At 39.7% G+C, this 19,706-nt stretch overlaps 2 protein-coding genes across 11 annotated transcripts in view; one reads left to right on the top strand and one right to left on the bottom strand.

Annotated features, from left to right (window-relative positions):
* Nucleotides 1-1,080: 1,080 nt before the first annotated feature.
* Nucleotides 1,081-2,442, top strand: LOC147143851 (allograft inflammatory factor 1-like). Its single transcript, XM_086037311.1, has 6 exons — nucleotides 1,081-1,178; nucleotides 1,247-1,308; nucleotides 1,391-1,457; nucleotides 1,535-1,576; nucleotides 1,667-1,832; nucleotides 1,920-2,442. The coding sequence occupies exons 1-6, from the start codon at nucleotides 1,160-1,162 to the stop codon at nucleotides 2,002-2,004; spliced, it is 441 nt and encodes a 146-aa protein (XP_085893437.1). The 5' UTR covers nucleotides 1,081-1,159; the 3' UTR covers nucleotides 2,005-2,442.
* Nucleotides 2,443-3,422: 980 nt separating this feature from the next.
* Nucleotides 3,423-19,706, bottom strand: part of LOC147143850 (uncharacterized) — a 34,611-nt gene continuing 18,327 nt past the window's right edge. For 3 of the 10 annotated variants that reach the window (XM_086037301.1, XM_086037300.1, XM_086037306.1), the window contains exons 17-33: nucleotides 19,412-19,633; nucleotides 19,110-19,328; nucleotides 18,844-19,014; nucleotides 18,530-18,763; nucleotides 18,236-18,397; nucleotides 17,904-18,101; nucleotides 17,542-17,733; nucleotides 16,902-17,095; nucleotides 16,640-16,705; nucleotides 16,506-16,544; nucleotides 15,863-15,925; nucleotides 13,829-14,002; nucleotides 8,594-8,971; nucleotides 8,021-8,143; nucleotides 6,537-6,647; nucleotides 6,369-6,452; nucleotides 3,423-5,268 (exon numbers count right to left, since the gene is read on the bottom strand). In XM_086037301.1, the coding sequence (XP_085893427.1) occupies nucleotides 5,239-5,268; nucleotides 6,369-6,452; nucleotides 6,537-6,647; nucleotides 8,021-8,143; nucleotides 8,594-8,971; nucleotides 13,829-14,002; nucleotides 15,863-15,925; nucleotides 16,506-16,544; nucleotides 16,640-16,705; nucleotides 16,902-17,095; nucleotides 17,542-17,733; nucleotides 17,904-18,101; nucleotides 18,236-18,397; nucleotides 18,530-18,763; nucleotides 18,844-19,014; nucleotides 19,110-19,328; nucleotides 19,412-19,633 (2,660 nt within the window). In that variant the 3' untranslated portion in view covers nucleotides 3,423-5,238. Of the gene's footprint in view, nucleotides 5,269-6,368; nucleotides 6,453-6,536; nucleotides 6,648-8,020; nucleotides 8,144-8,593; nucleotides 8,972-12,309; nucleotides 12,403-13,828; nucleotides 14,003-15,862; nucleotides 15,926-16,505; nucleotides 16,545-16,639; nucleotides 16,706-16,901; nucleotides 17,096-17,541; nucleotides 17,734-17,903; nucleotides 18,102-18,235; nucleotides 18,398-18,529; nucleotides 18,764-18,843; nucleotides 19,015-19,109; nucleotides 19,329-19,411; nucleotides 19,634-19,706 lie in introns of those variants that run through there. The other 7 variants (XM_086037302.1, XM_086037305.1, XM_086037307.1 and 4 more) reach the window with 7 other exon arrangements.

Below are 19,706 nucleotides of genomic sequence, written 5' to 3'. Positions count from 1 at the left end.
CTGGTAAAAAAATACAAATGCCACTTTGACTCCTCCCACAATAATTTTAATTCTGTCTATTCAGCACATGTCCCTAAATAAACAAACAAACAAAAACTGTCAAAAGAAACAAGCAATATCACTGATCTGGCAGGATTTGCAGTTTACACATCTGGACACCACAATACCGAGACCCAAGTCACAGCGAGAGTAGGCCCAATCGTGAAAGGAATTGGGGATGTTTTTAAAATTACAGTGGGAAGAACTCTATACAGTATGTAGAAAAATGATAATGAAAATAAACTACTGACTGACTGATTACCACAAAACTATTATATAGTGGTTCTGCCGCAGCACTTGTACCAACCTTTCGCAATTTAGTTGCAAAAAAAAGGTGACTTTCATTTGTTCTATGGTGCATATGAGCTGCCTTTTTCAATCTAATCTAATCATAAATCTATAAAGTCATAAAAGTAACTGGTTGATTTTTTTTCAATGTACAAAAGTTCAGTGGCGAGTGTAGGCCGATGAAGATTAAAAAAAAAAGATGAGTAATGTGTTTTGGAATTGTGGTTATTGTCAAAGGCCATCACTACGCAAGTTAATGTCAGTCAGACTTGTGAAACAAATTGCAATATAGAGATGTTCGTATTGTCATCACATTCAAATAATGCTAACAGGAATATATAAGGGGGATCATCATTTATGACATGCTGACATACAAAATTTTGTGGTTACAAACGGTGCACAACAAAGAATACGCTGCCAAGTGGCACAAAAAGGCAAGCTCAGTTACCACCATACTTAATGTTTGTCATTTGTTTTATATTTGTGAGATAGACTAAGATGGTAAAAATGTAATAATCTGAAGACCTCACTTTATACATTTTTTAAAGGATGTTGGCCAACACTGTACATTACAAATGTTCAAAAATGTCTTTCCTCTAATGATGTCATTTGAAAAAGTTATTTTGAGAAACATCCTATGTGTTGTCACTAAAAGTATGAATGACACTGCAACATCCCGGCATGCAAATGCGTACATCTTGTGCAACACAAGTCTTGTGAAAAACTGTGAAAGTCTGATTCCAGCTTTAATACTAAGAGAAGTTCACTTCCTCTTCAAACTCACTTTAGAGAAGCAACAACTGCGTCTAGCTTTCTCTTCCGCACAGCACAAATGGACAGCAAGGTTCAAGGTTGGTTATTTTGCTATCTAGCTTTCATTTGTCAAATATTTCAATCATTAAACATTTGTTGGTGGCAGGTGGTAAAGCGTACGGCCTCCTCAAGTCTCATCAAGAAGACAAACTAAACGCCGTCAATGAGGTAATACATCAGAATGTTTAATGTCAACAAAACAATGTCGAATACCCCCCAAAAATATAAGTGTTATTTCCTTACCTTACAGGCTTTTCTGTCCGATGAGCAGTATGCAGACGTGGAAGACCTTGCCTCCAAGCTTGACATGTTCAAACGTAACTTAAGACTCACTTAGTAATTACAAATGTTTGTTTCAGTTGGATGTTAAATCAACTGTTTTTGTACTCTCCAGAGAAATACATGGAGTTTGATCTGAACGACAAAGGAGATATAGGTAAACCTTTGGATTCATGAATTACAATTTCAGAGGCTTTGAGCAATGACTTATCACATTATTATTTGTATTTATTTATTTATTTTCTAGACATGATGGGCTTAAAGCGGATGATGGAGAAACTGGGACTGGCCAAGACTCACTTGGAGTTGAAAAAGATGATGTCGGAAGCAGCTGGAGGCGCTTCCAAACAGACAATCAGTTACACTGACTTCCTAGATATGATGCTAGGAAAAAGGCATGCCATTTTGAAGCTGTGAGTCCAACCGCTGGCCAATTTGTCCTCCTAAGTTCCATACATTAGTATGCTACATGGATTTACATGTGATTTCTTTGATTGCAGAATTCTGATGTTTGAAGGTATGAACAAGGAGGAGAAGAGACCAGAGGGACCGGCTTCTCCCAAAACCTTTTCGCAGTTACCGTGAGGAAACCTTTACCGTAATTGATTGTTAATTAATCTTGTCTTGAGGTGAAAAGGAGTTGACTACTTGGCTGGAACCAGCGGAGGTATTTTTGATTCAATGTCAACCAGTCTCTGCTGTGAAAAACATGACAAAGCCGACACCAATGCAAACTTTTACAGTGAGGTTGTCCAATTCTGTTAAAATATTTGAAAACAATGCATTAATGAACAGTCAATTTTAGCCATAGTCAAGAAAGTGGATCCAAATGCCCATATCTCTACCTATTATGTAACTATTGTAAATTATTTGTTGTCCAATATTTACCCTACTTCCTCTAATATATATATATTCTTTAAATTGAAATATGTACATGTGAAACGTGCCTTCATTGCTCTGAAAATAAGATGTTCAGGAATCAATAAAGAGTCCATATGATGTAAAATGGATTAAACATCTTAATGTACTATGTGTTTGCATTAAAAAAAAAAATTCAACTGTGTTGAAAAGCCATATTCATAAAACGTGTTGCATGGGTCAAGAAATAACCTATTTCGTGCAAGTTTAGTGGAAATCAATTATGTAGGTTTGTGCTAATCAAATTGTGATGAAAACATTTTTTTTTTAAAAAAACGCCTTTGAAGGTGTAACAAAATCTTTAGAGGAAAAGTTGTGGGGAAAAAAACACACCAAAACACTAAAAACAAATACTCATAAAACAATACAAATGAGTTTGATTGTTCATCATATTGTTTCATAGATTGTGAAACTTTCTTAAACAGAAACGAGGAAGTACTTGACTAAAAACTACTGCTCAGAGTTTAAACTGGGATTGTCTGCCATTTTACAAACAATAATAATAATCTCTTCTGCAGTGGCCTCACATCCGACAGCATATGTTCTGCTCCCACATCAAGCATGACGCACCGCTCTACTAAGTACCGGACTTAGATTAAGAAACGAGACAGGATGAATGATTTTTACATCAAATTGTGTCACAGAGGCCAGCTCAGCTGTTACATTACAGCTTGATGATCAAAGACATTTAGTACAATTACCAAATCTCTTTGAAATCTTGCTCTTCAAGAGATATTTCTAAATGTGTTGTTCTCCATCGCAGCGTTTCCCAACTTTTATTGAGCCTAAGCACAGTTTACATTGGAAAAATTCCAGCAAACAAAAATGTAAAACAAACCAAAAAAATGTGGATAAATATTTATGTACTTTCAGCATGTAAAATGCCTGTCACTATATGTTACTGGCATAGAGAGATGAACAAAGGTACATATTTGTAGTCCCGGTAATTAATAATGTGCCATGGCACAGAGTTTGAAAAACACTGATCTATAGTACGTATCTATAGAAGCATTTGGGTCACATTTCATTCATACTTTGCGTGGTGGTATAAAGTACCGGTATACAGAGTCCATTAAGAGGCAGAATAATGCTTATTTAATTTTTTTTTAATAAAAGACAAAGAAGAATCACAAAGCAACAATATTTTCCACCATCTAAAGTCTATTTTTCCCATGTGAAATTCTACGTTTCTTCTGAGGAGGCTACTGTTGTTGTAGCTACCAAGTTTGCGACCAAGACTAAGAAACACGTGGTCTAAAAGGGACTGGTGTGTTTGACAACTTCTATCTTCTACAGAAAAGCACATTAGACAGAAAGTGAGAGCAAATCTACTTGGACTATGTGGTAAAAGGCTTTACAAATTTTCTTGATATAAACTTTGTGACATCTCTAAGTGGAAGCAGCTTTTTCCTTGAAATATCACAGTAAATCAAATCACATGAAACAGTTGCTACTTTACAAATAAATTACTGTATAGTAGAACGTAAAAAAAAACAACAACAACAAAAACGTGTGCTCCTATGACAAAAAAAAAAAAGCCACATATACCAGGACAGCTGCCTTCGCCTTCCACTTGCGCTTTACCGAGACGAGCCACAAGCGCGACGTGTTCTCGCAAGAGTTTACTTGGAAATTGTACAAAAAGTTATACACAATCTTCAGTCAAATTTGACGTTTTCCCAGATACGGTGCCCCTTTGACAAATGTTATTTTCCTATCAATGCAAATGCGTAAGAGTTGAGGGCTTTGGGTCAGGGGAATATATGACTACAAAATGTGTTATTAAAAGTGAAGCCTTTTGAAGTAACCTCCATTTTTGTAGGCATTCCTCCGAAATTCTCGTGAGAACAGGCTCTTTCAATGTATTAAATTCACACGGCTGAACGTGAACGTACATTAAAAGCAAGGACAGCTATAAATACTGTATATGGACATTCCTTATACATTCTGATTGAAGTCTGTGGTCTTGTGAAGTATATTAAAACCTGAGAGAAACAGACCAAAGCTTTAAACGTGTTTCAAGCAAATATATTGAAAGTATCATGGCTGAGGGAAGCACAATGTTACCATGGCTAATGAAGGGCGGGCTGACTGACATGGTTTTCCACAAGAGGAATTGAGTAAGATCAAATCGTGGAAGAAGGAGACCTCGACTTGAGTCGACAGCACAACTTAAATCGGTGGGGGATATGAATAACTTAAAAATTTCAATTTGTACAAACACTATAAAAGCATTACACCTATAAAATAGAGAAATATGTCAAAAGAGTTTTAATTCAAACTTTACAAGAACTTTTAGGCTACAGGTAGTCGGCTGGTCGTAAAAGAGGGAGATTTTGGTTATTTTTCCTGAGCGAAACCAAACAATTGCCCAAATTAGGGCACTGAATAATCTTGTGAATCAATGCGAGCTACATAATTTCATCCAATGTTTCTCCTGAAAGTTACGCATGAAGAAAACAACAAAAAAGAAGAGTTCCCCTGTGAATAGTCCAAGCGAGTGAACACTGACGATCGAAATTAACTCAGAACAGTGCATTTGTGAAACAAAAACATTTTCCGAAAAAGGGAAGTAAACGAGTTTAAAAGCAAACACATCTGCTACAATTGAAGAGAAAGAGAAATGCGTTGTAAAATAATGGAAGTGGATGTGAGAAGCTTTTCAGACCCTTTGTAGGTGAGGTTTGATCAGCACGGTGCAGCCCTCCTCTAACTTTCTATGAACAGCTCAAACCATAAAGAGAAACCAAAACAAACACAATCTACGCAGATTCTGCTACCAGGTGCACATTCAGAGATATGTGTGCGTGCGGCGTTAAGAGTGGTGAGTGATGCACTCTGACCAAGGGAGAGGGGAGATGGACAGTCAAAGGAGTACCGGTAGCTGCTCGCGGTGCCCAGTTACAATGCTGATGCGCCGCCATCTTTCCCCTGTAAGAGACATAGGACATATGAAGTGGAGGCCAAATTATAATTGTTACGGGAATAGCTGAAAAGTACTTTTACTGGAGATTCACATAGCCAGCTGGTAGCTGTTTGAAGCTAACATACTGTACACAACCTTTCACAACAACACAGTGGCATTTTACGATCTGGCTGCCTTCAGAGTGAGTTTCTGAGCTGTAACAGAGGCGGGACGCTGCCGGTGGATAAGGTTGCAAAGGGGTGGAACAATTTCCAGTAAAGGAGATAGGATGGGGAATTTGGAAAATATTTACTAATTGGAAACTTGACATTAGGCAAATTGCGGGTCATTTGGTGGAAAGGTGTCATATTTAAGCATAAATATAAACATTCTGTTTTGTAAAAGCAGAGATTCGTGAAAAATATTACTCCTTGCCCATATGTGGGAGCATTACATTATTTTAAATGTGCCATTTGTGTTGCTCCTGCCTTGTTGTGATGAAAATGCTGCAAAAAAATGACAGCAGACACTGGACTAATGGTGGAGGATGAAGTGCTGTGAAATTGCACAGTTAGAACAATATCCTGAATCAGTCTGTAAAAGACAAGCGGAAAAGTGTCTTCGGTTATGCTCAATGGGTCAATTTTGAAGGAACTCTGTAAAAGTGTTCTGTTCATTTGTTTTATGCAAATGAATAAATGAAATACCAAAGTCACTCCTTCCATCTCAATCATTAAGAAATGTACTTCCTGGAGATTCCTTTGTGGGGCATTCTGATCATGCATTCTTTTTTTTTTTTTCATTTTTCTCAAGCCGTTGTGCCTCCACTGAAATCCTCCAAGGAAATGCATGGCTCACATTGCTGGGATAGAACATGCAGAACATATACAGTATACGCTTTTTAAGATTGGACCAAATATTTATGCTAATCAAGGCTTAAAAGTATACCTTATATTATTTGATGACCTCATACATTCCCCTATAAAACTTCCTGTTCTCTAGGGTCTGAAATTCGAGACACCCGTATTTATTGACTACAACATTGGAATTATGTCATTGAGTCTGCTAATGTTTTGCTTCATGACAATTGGCTTGTCAGTTTAATGGCGTTAATGAAGATTTGTACCTTATCTTGATCAACGTCACTGTCGGCAGTTATGACAATTCTTTTCTCCACACGAGTTTCTGAGGAGCCACTTTTCACAATCTGCTTTGGGGAATAAAGCAAATAATGTATATCTTAATAATTGAAAACATGAGTACAAAAGAGCAGTTTGCAAAATCAGCAGCTGACCTTTGAGATGTGTGTAGTGGTAGTAGTGACGGTGGTGCCACTGATGGTATCTGAGCTCTGAGAGATGGACACTGTGCTTTCTTTGTCCTCATCTGTCCCATCAACTGCACCCTGAGAAAGACAAACCCCAAAAATTAACATCAATGGTCATAGATACTATGTATGCCATCTCTACCTTGTCATGTATTTCAACAGGCAAGTTGATTTAAAAAAAAAGAAAAAAAAAGTTTCTTTGCTCTGCTAAAGACATACAGTGATTGGCAGAACAGAAAATACATTCTCTGCCACTAGATGACAAAAGGTACAAATAACCTGTGTTTCTTAGTATTTCAATTAACAGGCACAGATTTCACACAGAATATGTAAATTGTGAGTGAAGTGAGGCAAGTTCATTATTTCAGTACATACTTTTTATGACATTTTTGTTTTGTGGTGTGCCGTGAGATTTTCCTCATGTAGAATACGGTACGTGCTTTGGTTCGATAAAAGGTTGGGGGAAACACTGCTCTACTCAATGGGGAGATTAAATGTGTGTTTGTCAACCTTTTGACAGAGAAATTAATGTCACCGGTACCATTTTTGCCATGTTGACACAACAACTGCGATGGACAATAGGCATGGGCCGATATTAGCTTCTGACGGGATGATAACAAAATAGCAAAAATATTGCAGTATCACGGCAATAAAATCACAGCTCTAAAATGACTTTTTAAATATTGGGGTAAATAAAAACAGCATTTTTTCCTGTTGAACACAGTCCATTTTTTTTTGTTTTGAAATACAGAATATTTAGTACAGAAGAAACAGGGACCATGTTAAGTTTGAATAAATACATGTTAACATTCTTCTGTTTTAATTCTTCAAAGTTAGACACAGTGTCACATCACTAGCAATTTTAGAACAGATCCATGGGCTACTCATGTTGTCCTTAGGGCTAACTAACATCTGCTGGCACCGTTTTTTTATTAGGACAATGCACATTAATCAGAGCAAAAAGTCATGTGTGTTTGCAGTGTCTCTTGTCCTTCGCCATGTGTGTAACTGCTCACCACTCCCCTCTCTGCTCGCTGAGAAAGAGAACTAAAACAATGATAATTGGCGGCAATTGACTTCAAAAGGTGGCTCTTTTACTCAACTTGGGCAAGCAGCAAATCATATTGTGCCCTGCTTAGATGTTCCATCAAAAAAGAAAAGAAGAGCTCATTACTGGAAACAGAATGTTAGCGGTTACTGAAGCCGTGACGTTTTAAAAGCACGGCAAACCGTCAAACCGGTTATCGGCCCATACCTAATAGACACAACAAAGTATTTTCCAAATGTAGCTGAGACTTGTCTTCTTTACACTGTTTTCATGCGCATCAACCAGGTAGGGTGTGGGACTCTGTTGTTTGGCCTTATTTCAAGCAGAACAAGCATCTTCCTTCAGGTGACTACTTGACATAAAATGGAACAAAAGTGGGCGAGGCCAGTTCTGGAGCCCCTACCTTTGCAGACTCGTAGGTGACGGTCTTGGTTGGGACGATAGGGACCTCTGTGGTGGAGATGCCACTGGGTAAGGAGTTGGGGACAGCTGTGATGGTGACTGTCTGGGTCTGCACCAGGGGCGGCTGTGGATGGGAGCACAGCCCCATGAGTGGCTGTTTAACCAGACACCTTGCGCCCCACTGCAAACTTTTCACACCATGCATGCCTTTTGAGGCCATTCCCAGAACGGGCTGATTCACAATGAAATGACCCCTTCTTCGAATCATTCACTTTCCATCACCAGTGATTACAAAAGGAAAGCAGAAAATATGAAGCGAGGGTCCCAGAAATGAACAAAAGATGACAGAAACACCGAGATGGTAAAAGAAAGTCAGAAGTTTAGTGGCAGCATAGAGAGCACCATCACCATATCTGAGAGCCCATTGCACAACTGTGCAACAACTCTGCAGCATCATAAATAGTAAGCGTCACACATTTTATTTGCAAGAGTGCTGCAATGATGCGCAAAAACAAAAAATAGCAAAAAGTTTGAAGAGAGACAGAGAATGTGCCTGAAGGAGACAGGAGGCTACCTGGGAGCTGCGTATGACCTGTGGACCACCGCTCATGAAATAGGAAGCAGGGGAAGATCCAACTATATTCCCAGAGCGCTCCGAAAATGTGGGACATGAAACTTCTTCTTTCTGGGTTTCAGCTAAAAATTTACTGCTGGGGTCGAGGGAGGGAGGCAACTGCACCATCTCCACATCTACCATTGGCACCAAGGATGATCCAATCACCACAAGTGCTTCCTGATCACATGACTTGTGAAAAGGAACTCTGGGAGCCACGGCACTACGACAGAGGCTCACAATGGGACTGGACTTGTTGGAGAAGCCCAAACTCACAGCGGTTTCCTCGAGTGCAGCCCCGGTCTCTGAACCTCTGCACAGCGGACTAATGTACAAGCTCTAAAAGAAAGACAAAAAAATGCCAATCCATTTAAATCATAACGATGTGATTAACCATGTGTACTTCAGTACACTCCTTTTCCAAAGGTCCTTGAGCTTAGGCAACATGTGCAACATTGAAATGCTACCTCTAAACAAACATGAATGTATAGCGGGTGTATTAAAGTATATCAAGAAACTAAACTTGATGACACCAAACAAAGCTGACATCACAATAAACAATACAGGTTGAGATCAATATAATTTTATTATTATTGCCAAATCAATGATGCGAATCGAGCGTGCACTTGATTCGCTGTGGCGACCCCTAAGGGGAAAAGCCGAAAGGATAACAACAACATTGGAACAACCCATATTCATTGTTACTATCAAACCAACGTCTGTGTACCATATTTCCTCAAATAGTGGCCTGAGGGTTTTAGTTACCTAAAGCAGAATACAGTATCAGGTGTTGTGAATGCGGACGGGGGATGGTGATGCCTGTTGATTGGTCAACAGAGAACTGTTATATTTGAAATGCAGTGTGTAACTGCCCTTTTGTCAATAATGCTGTGAAGGCAGAATTAAATGTTCCTTACTCCCTAATTTCTGCACTTCACATATTACGGACAATTCGTGCAGACAAGCACAAGTTCTCCGGTCAAATTATGTCAATCTAAATTTGCACTTGCTGCACAGCTGTTAGACAATGTTGATGTACATTTTGTTGATCAGGTTTAACACCAAATGACTTGTTTAATTCCAACACAATTCTCATGGGTAGTTTAAAGACTAAAACTGTGGTTTTTAACCACTGTAAGTGTTTCATGTTCACAGGGGATGTCCAGAGTCAAAGCGCGGTATTGCACTGTGTGCAGATTTTTGTCTTTGTTGAATTCAGTGGCGAGTTAGAGACACTGTACTGCTGCTAAAATGTCCCACTATTTGCACAACTATTGGTGTACCGTCTTCACATGCGGTGGAGACGTTAACCAAATCATGGTGTAGCACATAAAACAATCTGGACCACTTCACTTATTATAAATGTGGCGACAGTAAATAAAATTACAGGTACTTATTGGCATCACCTGCTATTTTTTTCCAGAAAAGGAAAAAAAGACGTGAAGGGAGTCGTTAGTGTTCAAGATTATTATGAATCATTGAAATATGGCATCTATTAGAGCAGAGGTCACTATCTGAGGATGCACGGTAGACAACAGGTAGTTAAAAAAAAAAACAACAACAACAACTTAAAAGGTACCTGTGGTTGTCAGATGAAAAAAATAAACATAGTTTATCAAGAAAAATTGTATCCAAATGTGTTTTGATTACACTGGTTGCATTAAAGCAAGCTTATAATAGTTCGTGTCTGAGGCGCCATGGCAGCTAACGCAGGAAGCGGTGCCGTGACGTAGTGTCGTTGAAAGGCGAATATGGATCAATATTGGCTGCCGCTGGCCGTGCCTGCTCGCACAGGATTGCGGTCTATGAAAAAGCTATCATGGCGGAATGCAAAACGTATGTATGTCTCAATAATAAGTGAAAAAGCAAGGATAAGCGGCAGGACGACACATAAATCGGTGGTGAGGCGAATTGAGTAGCGATTTGGCCGTAAAAAACAAACGCCGAATGACTTATCCAAATTCAAGTCACAGCTCACACGCACACACACGTCTCACATCTATGTGTTGATGTATGTATGTGGAAGAAGTGCATGCGCCGTGTGACACCCTACTACATTCGAGAACAAAACATGGAAGCGCTTACGTGTGTTTGGGAATATTTAGCTGGCTATTGAGCATTAAATTCAACTGTGAAGCAGTCAGTGAAGCTCAGCTAGACAGTTTATCAACGCCTTTGTCTTTGTTACTTCAGTGATTAGACCACGCTGTCACAGCGGCATATGAAGGGAGTTTTGCTGCTTGCACGCCAGAGAGGACACTAAAATACACTGGTAACGCTAGCTAGCAGCTTGTACGACAAGCGGAAGGATTTAAAATTAGTCCAAAAGGATAAGTGCTTCAGAAAATGGATGGATGGTTGGAAGAACATCTTGGGTTCTGCTGTTGGGCGGCAGGGAATTAGTGGTTAAAATAAATAACTATTTTAAACTGAAGGTTGATGCTGCATTGCCGTTAGTGTGTATGTATACTCCATGTTTTCAAAAAAGTGAATTTGAGATGCGGCAAAGCAGTTTGTACAACCTATGCTGTCGATAAAGCACTATAAAAAATGTACTTCATTTACCATCAGGATAAAATTGGATGTTGCATTTTTGGGACTTATCGATGATATTTTTGCAGCAAAAGTACACTTAGTAATGCAGTCATATGGATCCGGGATGCGGTGGTTAAAAGGTTCATGAACAGCGAAATCATGGATTTGAGGTACGAGTCCACCCCCTAAATATGACAATATATATGACAACAACAACGATCTGGCAAATAATAGACGGGAACAGCACCTATTGATCAAACTTTACAGTACAGCTCCGTTTCCCCATCCATACCTCAAAATGGGCCATCGGAGGTACCCTTTAAGCTACTAACTTGATTGCTTACATCAGACATCGATCTACCATGAGGATAAAGCCACGTGTTATTCCGTAAGAACATGTTTGCCAGTGTGATTAAGATATTCTGTAATTACACAGAGAACGTAGCAAAAGTTAATAAAAAAAAAAAAAAAAACGTCACCAAAGCTTCATTAAATTTAATTAAACATCGCAATACATGATAAAATGCACACAAACAATTACAAAATGCATGAATACACAACCAGTGACGTAAAAATGGAATGCCTTTATTCTTTGGCCATGCACCAGGACTCATGCAGTTGCTATATACTGCCTTGTCCAACACTAGTGAAAGATATAAAAAAAAAAAAAGAAAAAAAGGTTGAGTATAACAATTTAGCTGCCTTGTAGATTCTCATCACAGAAATGACAGGCTGTGATTAAAGACTTTGATGAATGTGTCAGTACACCAGAACTATTGGCTGATTTCAATGAATATGTCTTTACTTCACAGTGTGAATAAAATTAGGTAAAAGAGGCAATATACAGGTAATACGTTGAATAAATACCTCTTTGATAATGAGTCCAACTGAAAGTCAGAGATGTAAAACTGTTGAATTCAATTCCAGCTCTAATCAGTCTGTTTGGAAATAGTAGCGTTTTCAGAAATAGAAAAGGTGACAGTCTTTCCACAAAGGAGAGGGGAAAAAAAGGTGTCTTCTCGAGTGGAGCGAAGGGTGAGAAATGAGGAATGCTACGGTGATGTCAGAGAGTAGGCGGAGGACGGAGAAGAGAAATAGAGATGACAAGGTGATTGGGTTCAGTCTCCGCAGGTCACACTCACGCCTGTGTGGGACTTCCACAGAGTCCAGACGGCCCCTCAGCTGCGTTTGGAGTAGAAGTCGAGCAGGGGGCCGCGCGGGAGGCGGGTGACAAACTGAAGGGGGTGGGGGGAGCAGGGGAGAGAGATGAGAGGGAGGAGTTTTGATGGCCATTGAACTTGCAAAAATGCCAAATCGTCAGTGTTTGAAATTTAGGTCACAACATGGCAAGTGTTTATTTGATTTTAGATTGCAGGTTCTGTTATTCCAAGCATGGAATAGCTAGCACATGCATTTTAACATGCGTTTTTTTGGGGTGTTGTGTTCTTTGTTTTTCCTTTTTTACTTCCATGTACTACATCTCACTAAAGTTTCAAAAGACAGAAAGTCATTCTCACTTTTACTATTCTAAGCAAGCGAGATACTGTAACATCTCTATATTACATAGAGTTAGAAAACTTTCAAGCGTGTTGCATAACTTAATTACATTATACATTACATAACATAATTTGATGTAGTTCACCAACTCATTACGGATGATATTCAGTTGGTGTGGGCTCTCTACAAAAATAGATTTGTGTCCAAGTGCAGACATTACGCGAGCGATTAAACGAAAGCAACACCAGAAAGTATACAAAATCAACCTTCATCTGAAAGATGACATTGATGTGATGTTTTCAAATCAGATTATGCAAGACGCAATTCAAGATTCCCGTATGATTTAGTTACCGATTTTGATGGTGGCTAGAGGGTAAAAACATCTAGCACAGTTGTGAATCAGACCTTCTCTCTTCAGGAACAAACAAGGTTTGAGGAAAGCAGCAGTGAAGTGCAAAAGCAGCATGGGAAGAAAAGAGTGCAAAGCCAAATTGTCGTGGAAGCAGAAAAAGCATGACGAAGAAAGGAAGGAAAGCAAAGTTTGTGGTATGTGAGAACGTGCAAAACTTCCTGGGGAGGCAGTCATTTCCCATTGTCATGCATCACGTCTGTCAGCATCATCATGCAATGCGGACATGTCAGAAAATCTGATGCAAGTGCGATGGAGCATGTCGGTGGAAACCCAAAGATGCCTCATCCACATCAGACTTGACCGAGTGACAATATACAAGTGCAAACCCTATTCAACAAGTCCAACCCTCATTCTTCATCAGATCATGCGTGTGCTGCATCTTACATGCTATTGCCATGAATAGGTCCTAACATGCGAACGCAGTCCGTTACCATCAAACCATTTAACAACCAAAAAGCAACCTGAGGGAGCCTCATCAAATGTTTAGGCCATTTTAGCTAATTGAACACAAGGAACAAATGATGAAAAATAAAATAAAAAAAAATTTGCACATGGCTAATAGCACACAATCTTGTGATGCTTTCCAAACACACACAACATCCTTGATCGCTGTCAAACTATGAGCAGATATCTGATGATACGGCGCATGCATATGTGTATCACATTTTCTGTATTTGATTCAGCGTGTGTGAGTGTTTGTCTTTTTCATTTCATTTCATACAGGGATTTATCGTTTGGTGCGTGAGACTTACCCCATCTGCACTGGGCTGACCATTGACACCCAGAGTGCGTAATGGTGAGTGCGTGGACAGACGCTTGTCCCATTCACTGGGCCTGGACTCTGGTACAGCTTCCATGAAGTTCCTCTTCAGCTCGCTGATACTGGCGTGATGCCTGAGCAGGTCCTCCTGAGGCTTGTCAAACTCCTACAAAGGGAAGGGCCAGGTGAAGGGAAGAAGGGCAGTAGGGTGAATGGAGAGAGGTGATCCAGAAAGGTCAGACAAAAATAAATAATAGAGGGAAGAAAGGAAGGGAGTAAAATGAAAGATTGATGAATATGGAATATGACAACAGGGCAGGAGGGGAAAAAGGATGGGGGAAAAAGACAATTAATCAGGGATTATCATTACCTTTGGTAAATGTTTGATTAAATATGGCGCAAAAGCAAAGTTAGTGATTCAATTTCGAAAAACGGTAAATGAGGCACATCTGAAATATTCTGGCTCGTGCGTTTTATATTATTGATCAATGGGTTGAGACTCATTGCGCAACTTGTTCGATTCATGATATTTCAACCTGTGCCATTATCTGTCAAACAGAGTTGATTGAGAAGCTTTAAATCAGACATAGTGCCTAGCAAGATGCTTGCAAAAATCTGGAAAACATGCGGCAAATAAGTGGAAGTGACAACTGCAGCCATGACACAGGTGGCTGAAGGTGAGACTTCAGAAAAAAACAACTTTGGATTCAACGCAAAGCAGCAATAACACTGAACATTTAGCATCAAGTTGTTCGCTATGGATGTGCAATCACACATAATGTAGCCAGAGCTTTAGTAAGGAACTACTAATAATCATTACCTGTGGTGTATAGAGCAACTTAATGTTAAGTGTCCCCAACTGTAAATTCTTAGAATACATAGCAACACAGCAGTATGACAGCATATAAACATGACCTGCTTATTTTCAATTTATAATTGCTAATAATGAATGCTAAGTTAGAATTCTATTAGTAGATGAATTTTAGTTGCCAAACTGTAGAGACTGTCAGTGCATGCATTTCAAGCAAGTTAGCAAATGAGATGGCAAAAGCATGGTGAGAGAAAGCGCATAAGCATAACAGAAGGATCCTGATGATCTGCTGCAAATCATTTGTCAAAATCTCAGCCCAGGTAGCCAAAGTCTGAAGCATACACCATACCTGTACTTTCTATTCGCACGTTCCTAATCGATTTAGAAGACAACAGTGTGACAACAGACAATGAGGCTTCATTGTAACAGATTCACTGCCACTAAAAGTTGCAATAATCTGACTGTTTCACTAGAAATTCCTCTTCACCTATTACAATTGCCTGTGCAAAATAACACATTAAACAGACACAATAACAAAAAGGCAATAATTGTGACCACAGCAAAGTATGCTGGGTAACGCCTTGTCCATTTCAGTAACACGGCACAATAGCTTGTGAAGCGCTATCATGACACACAAAACACAACCTACAAATCTCATAATGTAGCGCAATAGCTATGTTATTGGACGTTAGGCCCCCACGATCATTCCCGTCTACATCGGCTCGAATGCTGAGTATCGGTGTATCTGTGTGAGATGCTGTTCTGTGTCATGAAAATTAACAAAACATCACATGAAATCCTGCAGTTCATCCTGAGAATTTCCAACACACATAAGCTACCCAAAATATAAACAAACTAGAAGGCATGGAAAGATTTGTTTCAGATGTGTGTTTTAAGTACTCTATAAATAAAGTACAGTTAAGTTCTAAAACATTTTGAGCCTGCAAACTAAAGTATGCTTTAAATTTTGGACCCCCCCAAAAAAAAAAAAATACACAGGACAGCCCTATTGGTAGCCGTCAGCAGCACACTCCTGGAACGTGTTGGCATAAACATACTTTTCTTTAGTAATCTAAATAGCCAATCAGACGCGCTGAATGCTGGTGTAAGTTCAAAATCAAGCCTTCATGCAAGCGTGATATGAAACAGCAGCCAGTGCACCAAAGAGCAAGAAAACAAAGCGAGAGACGTGACATCTCCAGTGGGGATACAAACCTCCAACATTAAAAGGCTATGTCTCTTATAAATTGAGTCACCCTCAATTTTCTTAGCCCTTTTCTGTGAAAAATGAACAGAACAAAAAGGGGGGAGTCAGGGTGTCAGTTTCCTATGAAGGTGGCTACATGTCGGACATGCACACTAAGACATTCGCTGAAGTGTTAATTAAAAACAAAGACAAGGAGCTGCAAAGAGTCGACATGCAAAATAGTTTGAGGCTAAGGGACTTAGGCTAATGATCAAATCCTGATAGGTTTAATTCCTCTTGTCTTATGTTAACTGAAGAAACAAGCATGTGTGGTGAAACAAGTGGCAATAAAAAATGGTTATCATGCCCTATTTTAAGTTCACAGTTTATCCATGCAAATGCATTCCAGGGATTGCAACAGCATGCGAATGAGTAAAATAATGCGATTCAAGGCCAATGTGTGTACAGTCTTGAAGTACTAATTACGCATACATAGTCCATACGGCTTGCAAATGTTTTATCCATTCTTGCATGTTCTATCAAATAAACTGCGGATTCCTTGAACATGATATGGCCTAGCTACATGGTTGCGTATGAAAAGATGGAATTGTTTTGGATAGAGCAAATTGCCCGCAGAAATGGAGAAACGACACACACGACTAAGAATCTGACCTTTCGCAACTGCACCACCTCTCTGCTCGTCACCTCAGACTGCGAGGAGAGAGGGAGACATGTTAGCATACTGTACCTACCACTTGTTTTTTTTGAATGGAAACATGTCTCTGAGGCAGGAGTCTGACACTAACCTGAATGTCCCCATTGATGGAGAGTGTCAGTGAGGAGTCAGTTCTCTGGTCAGTCCATACTGCTGACTACAGCAGCAAGAGACATAGTTCAGAGAATAATCCCTGATCGGCCATTTAGCAGTTTTTCATTAATGAAAATATTTGAATGGCAATCATTATTTTTGAGCCATCTCATGACAAATTTCACAAGGCAGCAGTTTTTCGAAGAAAGAATAAACATATTACACTTGTCAAACAGTAAAGACTTGAAGTTGTAAACTACCTTGTCCTCAGTTTTTGATGGCTCAACAACTTCTAAAGTGACCTCGAGCTTCCTTTCCTCTTTGATTCCTGTCCTGATTGGAGTGGATGTCTGTGGCTGGTCCAAGGGTGCCATTGGAATTCCAGCCTCCGCCAGAGCAGCTTGGGAGAAGACTGGAGCACTGACAGGACGGGTGCTTCTCTGTGTGATCACCACTGAACACAATACAGACAAGCGGGAGGAATTGTATTACAATTCAATGCCGAAGAAAAGATTATCTGAAAAATAACACACACAATCTCCGCACTGCCAAACTGCCTCTTTGTATTTTATCGCAAGCTTCTAGGGAAAGAGCACATACTGTAGTATACTTTACCTTGAATTCTCCTTCGTTGACAACTTCAGCAGAGCACACACAAAATACCACCAAGTGGAAAGAATGAGAAGTTGCAGTATAGTTCTTGTTAGGAAGCAAGGAGCTACAAAGCTCAATGTGGCTGCCAAAGTGAGATTAGGAAGTGATATTTCTTCAGTCTGAATAACAAAATGCTGTCAGAGGTCCTTGAGTGACGTCAACCATCATCCATCTTGATTTGATGTTAATAAGCATGGGTCACAAAGCAAAGCCACGTGCGATTTGCACATAAAAACGGCAGAATACCTGGCTTTCTGGGGGCAACGTCTAGTAGAACAAACCAATCATCATGGACATGAGTGTGTTTGATGGGCCGTCTTTCTTCCTGGATCTGTTTCTCAAACTGGGGTCTCTCATAAATAGAAATCCTTGTTTTGGTCTCAGAACTTATCACTCTTGGAACGTCTGCCGGGAATCTGAGGCGCTCAGGGATGGCAGCTAATGTCATAGAATAGCATAAAATACATGAGGACACATACCAGTACATTTATGATGAACGTCAGCAAACATAACCTATGTAGCCGGTTGAAAAGCCAAACAGCTGCAAAAACCGACCCAGTAAATGTGACAAATATTTAACATGAAGGACTGAGTCCTTTCAATTATACCTGTTCTACTAGGAGCCACATCTAGAAGAGTAAACCAATCATCCACCATCTTTCTGCCTGTTTGAAATGGGTGCCGCCGTAACATCTCTTTCATCTGCATTTGCTCCACTACAGTAATTCTCTGCAGTGACTTCTGCTCTATGACTGCAAAAGCTTTAGATGCAGCAACATCAGGATACTTTTGGACAGGTTCAGCCACTATTGTAGAATTAAACAAAATAAATTCAAATCAAACGTAGCCACAAACTGTCATCCCTTTAACTTGTACCTAAAAAATAAGTGTACTGAAATGTAAATTAAACTCTGCTTTGTGTGATGTAAAACAGCCATACCTGGTATTTTTACTGCATCTAAAAACACAAACCAGTCATCATCCACCTGTCGTGGTTGTGGTTTAATTTCAACTAACTTGACTGGCAGCCTCACTTCTGTGCTGGATTTTTGTTTTGTTGCTTTAAATGCGGTCACATCCACAATATGTTCAACCACAGCAACTGTTAGAAAAAATTGTAAACAATACAGACTTCAAATTAAACTTGCAATGGTTGTACTGTATAATTGTTCTTTTCTGATTAATGTGTTTGAGTTTAAATACATCTTCATGAACACTTTTTAAAGATGGATACCTGATGGTACAGGAGCTGGCTTTTCTAGGATGGTTTGTTGTCGGAACAGTTCAAACCAATCATCTTCTCCTTCTCTCCCTGATGTTGGTACAACTGGTCTCATTTCTGAAATTCGTGTCCCATCAAGCCTAGTGTTCTCACCAATTATCATCATCTCCCATGTTCTGGTCCCAGTGGTTAACGCCTCAGCCTCAAAGGGCTTCCTTACATCTGGAGTAAATTCAACAGGGGCGTCTGGCACAAGCAGACAAAGTCAAAAGGCCAATTTAAGGAAAATAAGCTTTGTTGTCAGTGAGCGCAAACACAAACTATACCTGGTAGTAGTGCCTCATCACGAACGGCATCAAATGCCACAAACCAGTCATCGTCTTTCTCTGGCTGTGGTTGAGATGGGAGCTCTCTCATTTGGTCCAAAACAATCGGTAGCGGTTTCAGCTCTATGCCTTTCACTTCAATCACAGGCCCAACCTCTGAATAGATTTTAGCTGCCATCGGTAGAGTAAGTATTTTTTGATTAGAAAATGAGATTCCTTTGGTGTAGTGGTATGTGTGAAAAGCACAAAAAGTGAGATGTGGGTACCTGGGGGTACAAAGGCCATTTTTCTGGGAACAACATCCAGCAGTAGAAACCAGTCGTCATCTCTCTTTATGAGTGTCGGGAATATTTTCAGCTCTGGATAAATGTTCTTAGAAGCCTCTTCTATTTGCACCATCTCTTCTACTACAACCTCCACTCTTTCTTCAACCACAGTAGAAATGCTTTTTTCAGCGTAAGTCTGAACATACCCAGTCCAGGTCGCTTGACAAAAAGAAGGATGTGAAGATATTAAATCTGTGAAGGCTCCATCTATTAAAGAGGTGCATGTGGGATGTCAGCAATACCTGGAGGGACAAATTGAGGTTCTCTGGTGGGAACGTCCAGCAGTAAAACCCAATCGTCATCTATTTCTCTTAAAATGGGTGACAGCATTGAGACTTCATTTTGGCTCAGATCCTCTTTTATTTCTGTTTCTTTAGCTACTACAACATCAACGGGTTCATCTCTCATTTCAACTGTCACATCAGTCAGAGAGACATCTTCTTTAGCACGCACATCAACAGCAGCTAAAACAAGATACAGACCCTTAGACCCTATATGTTGCAGAAGGATAAAAATGCAAGCAAAAACTCAAAGCCA

Source organism: Filicampus tigris, chromosome 8 (assembly GCF_054856515.1).
Source record: "Filicampus tigris isolate MCC_2025a chromosome 8, RoL_Ftig_1.0, whole genome shotgun sequence".
Classification (NCBI taxonomy): Eukaryota; Metazoa; Chordata; class Actinopteri; order Syngnathiformes; family Syngnathidae; genus Filicampus; species Filicampus tigris.
The sequence above is the reverse complement of the archived record's forward strand: the minus strand, read 5'-3'. Positions and strand labels throughout refer to the sequence as shown.

Excerpts from the sequence above, each read along its gene's own strand:
- LOC147143851 (XM_086037311.1), top strand. Across the intron at positions 1,458-1,534 it reads CAAGCTTGACATGTTCAAAC|AGAAATACATGGAGTTTGAT; the intron begins GTAACTTAAGAC and ends TGTACTCTCCAG. Across the intron at positions 1,833-1,919 it reads AGGCATGCCATTTTGAAGCT|AATTCTGATGTTTGAAGGTA; the intron begins GTGAGTCCAACC and ends CTTTGATTGCAG.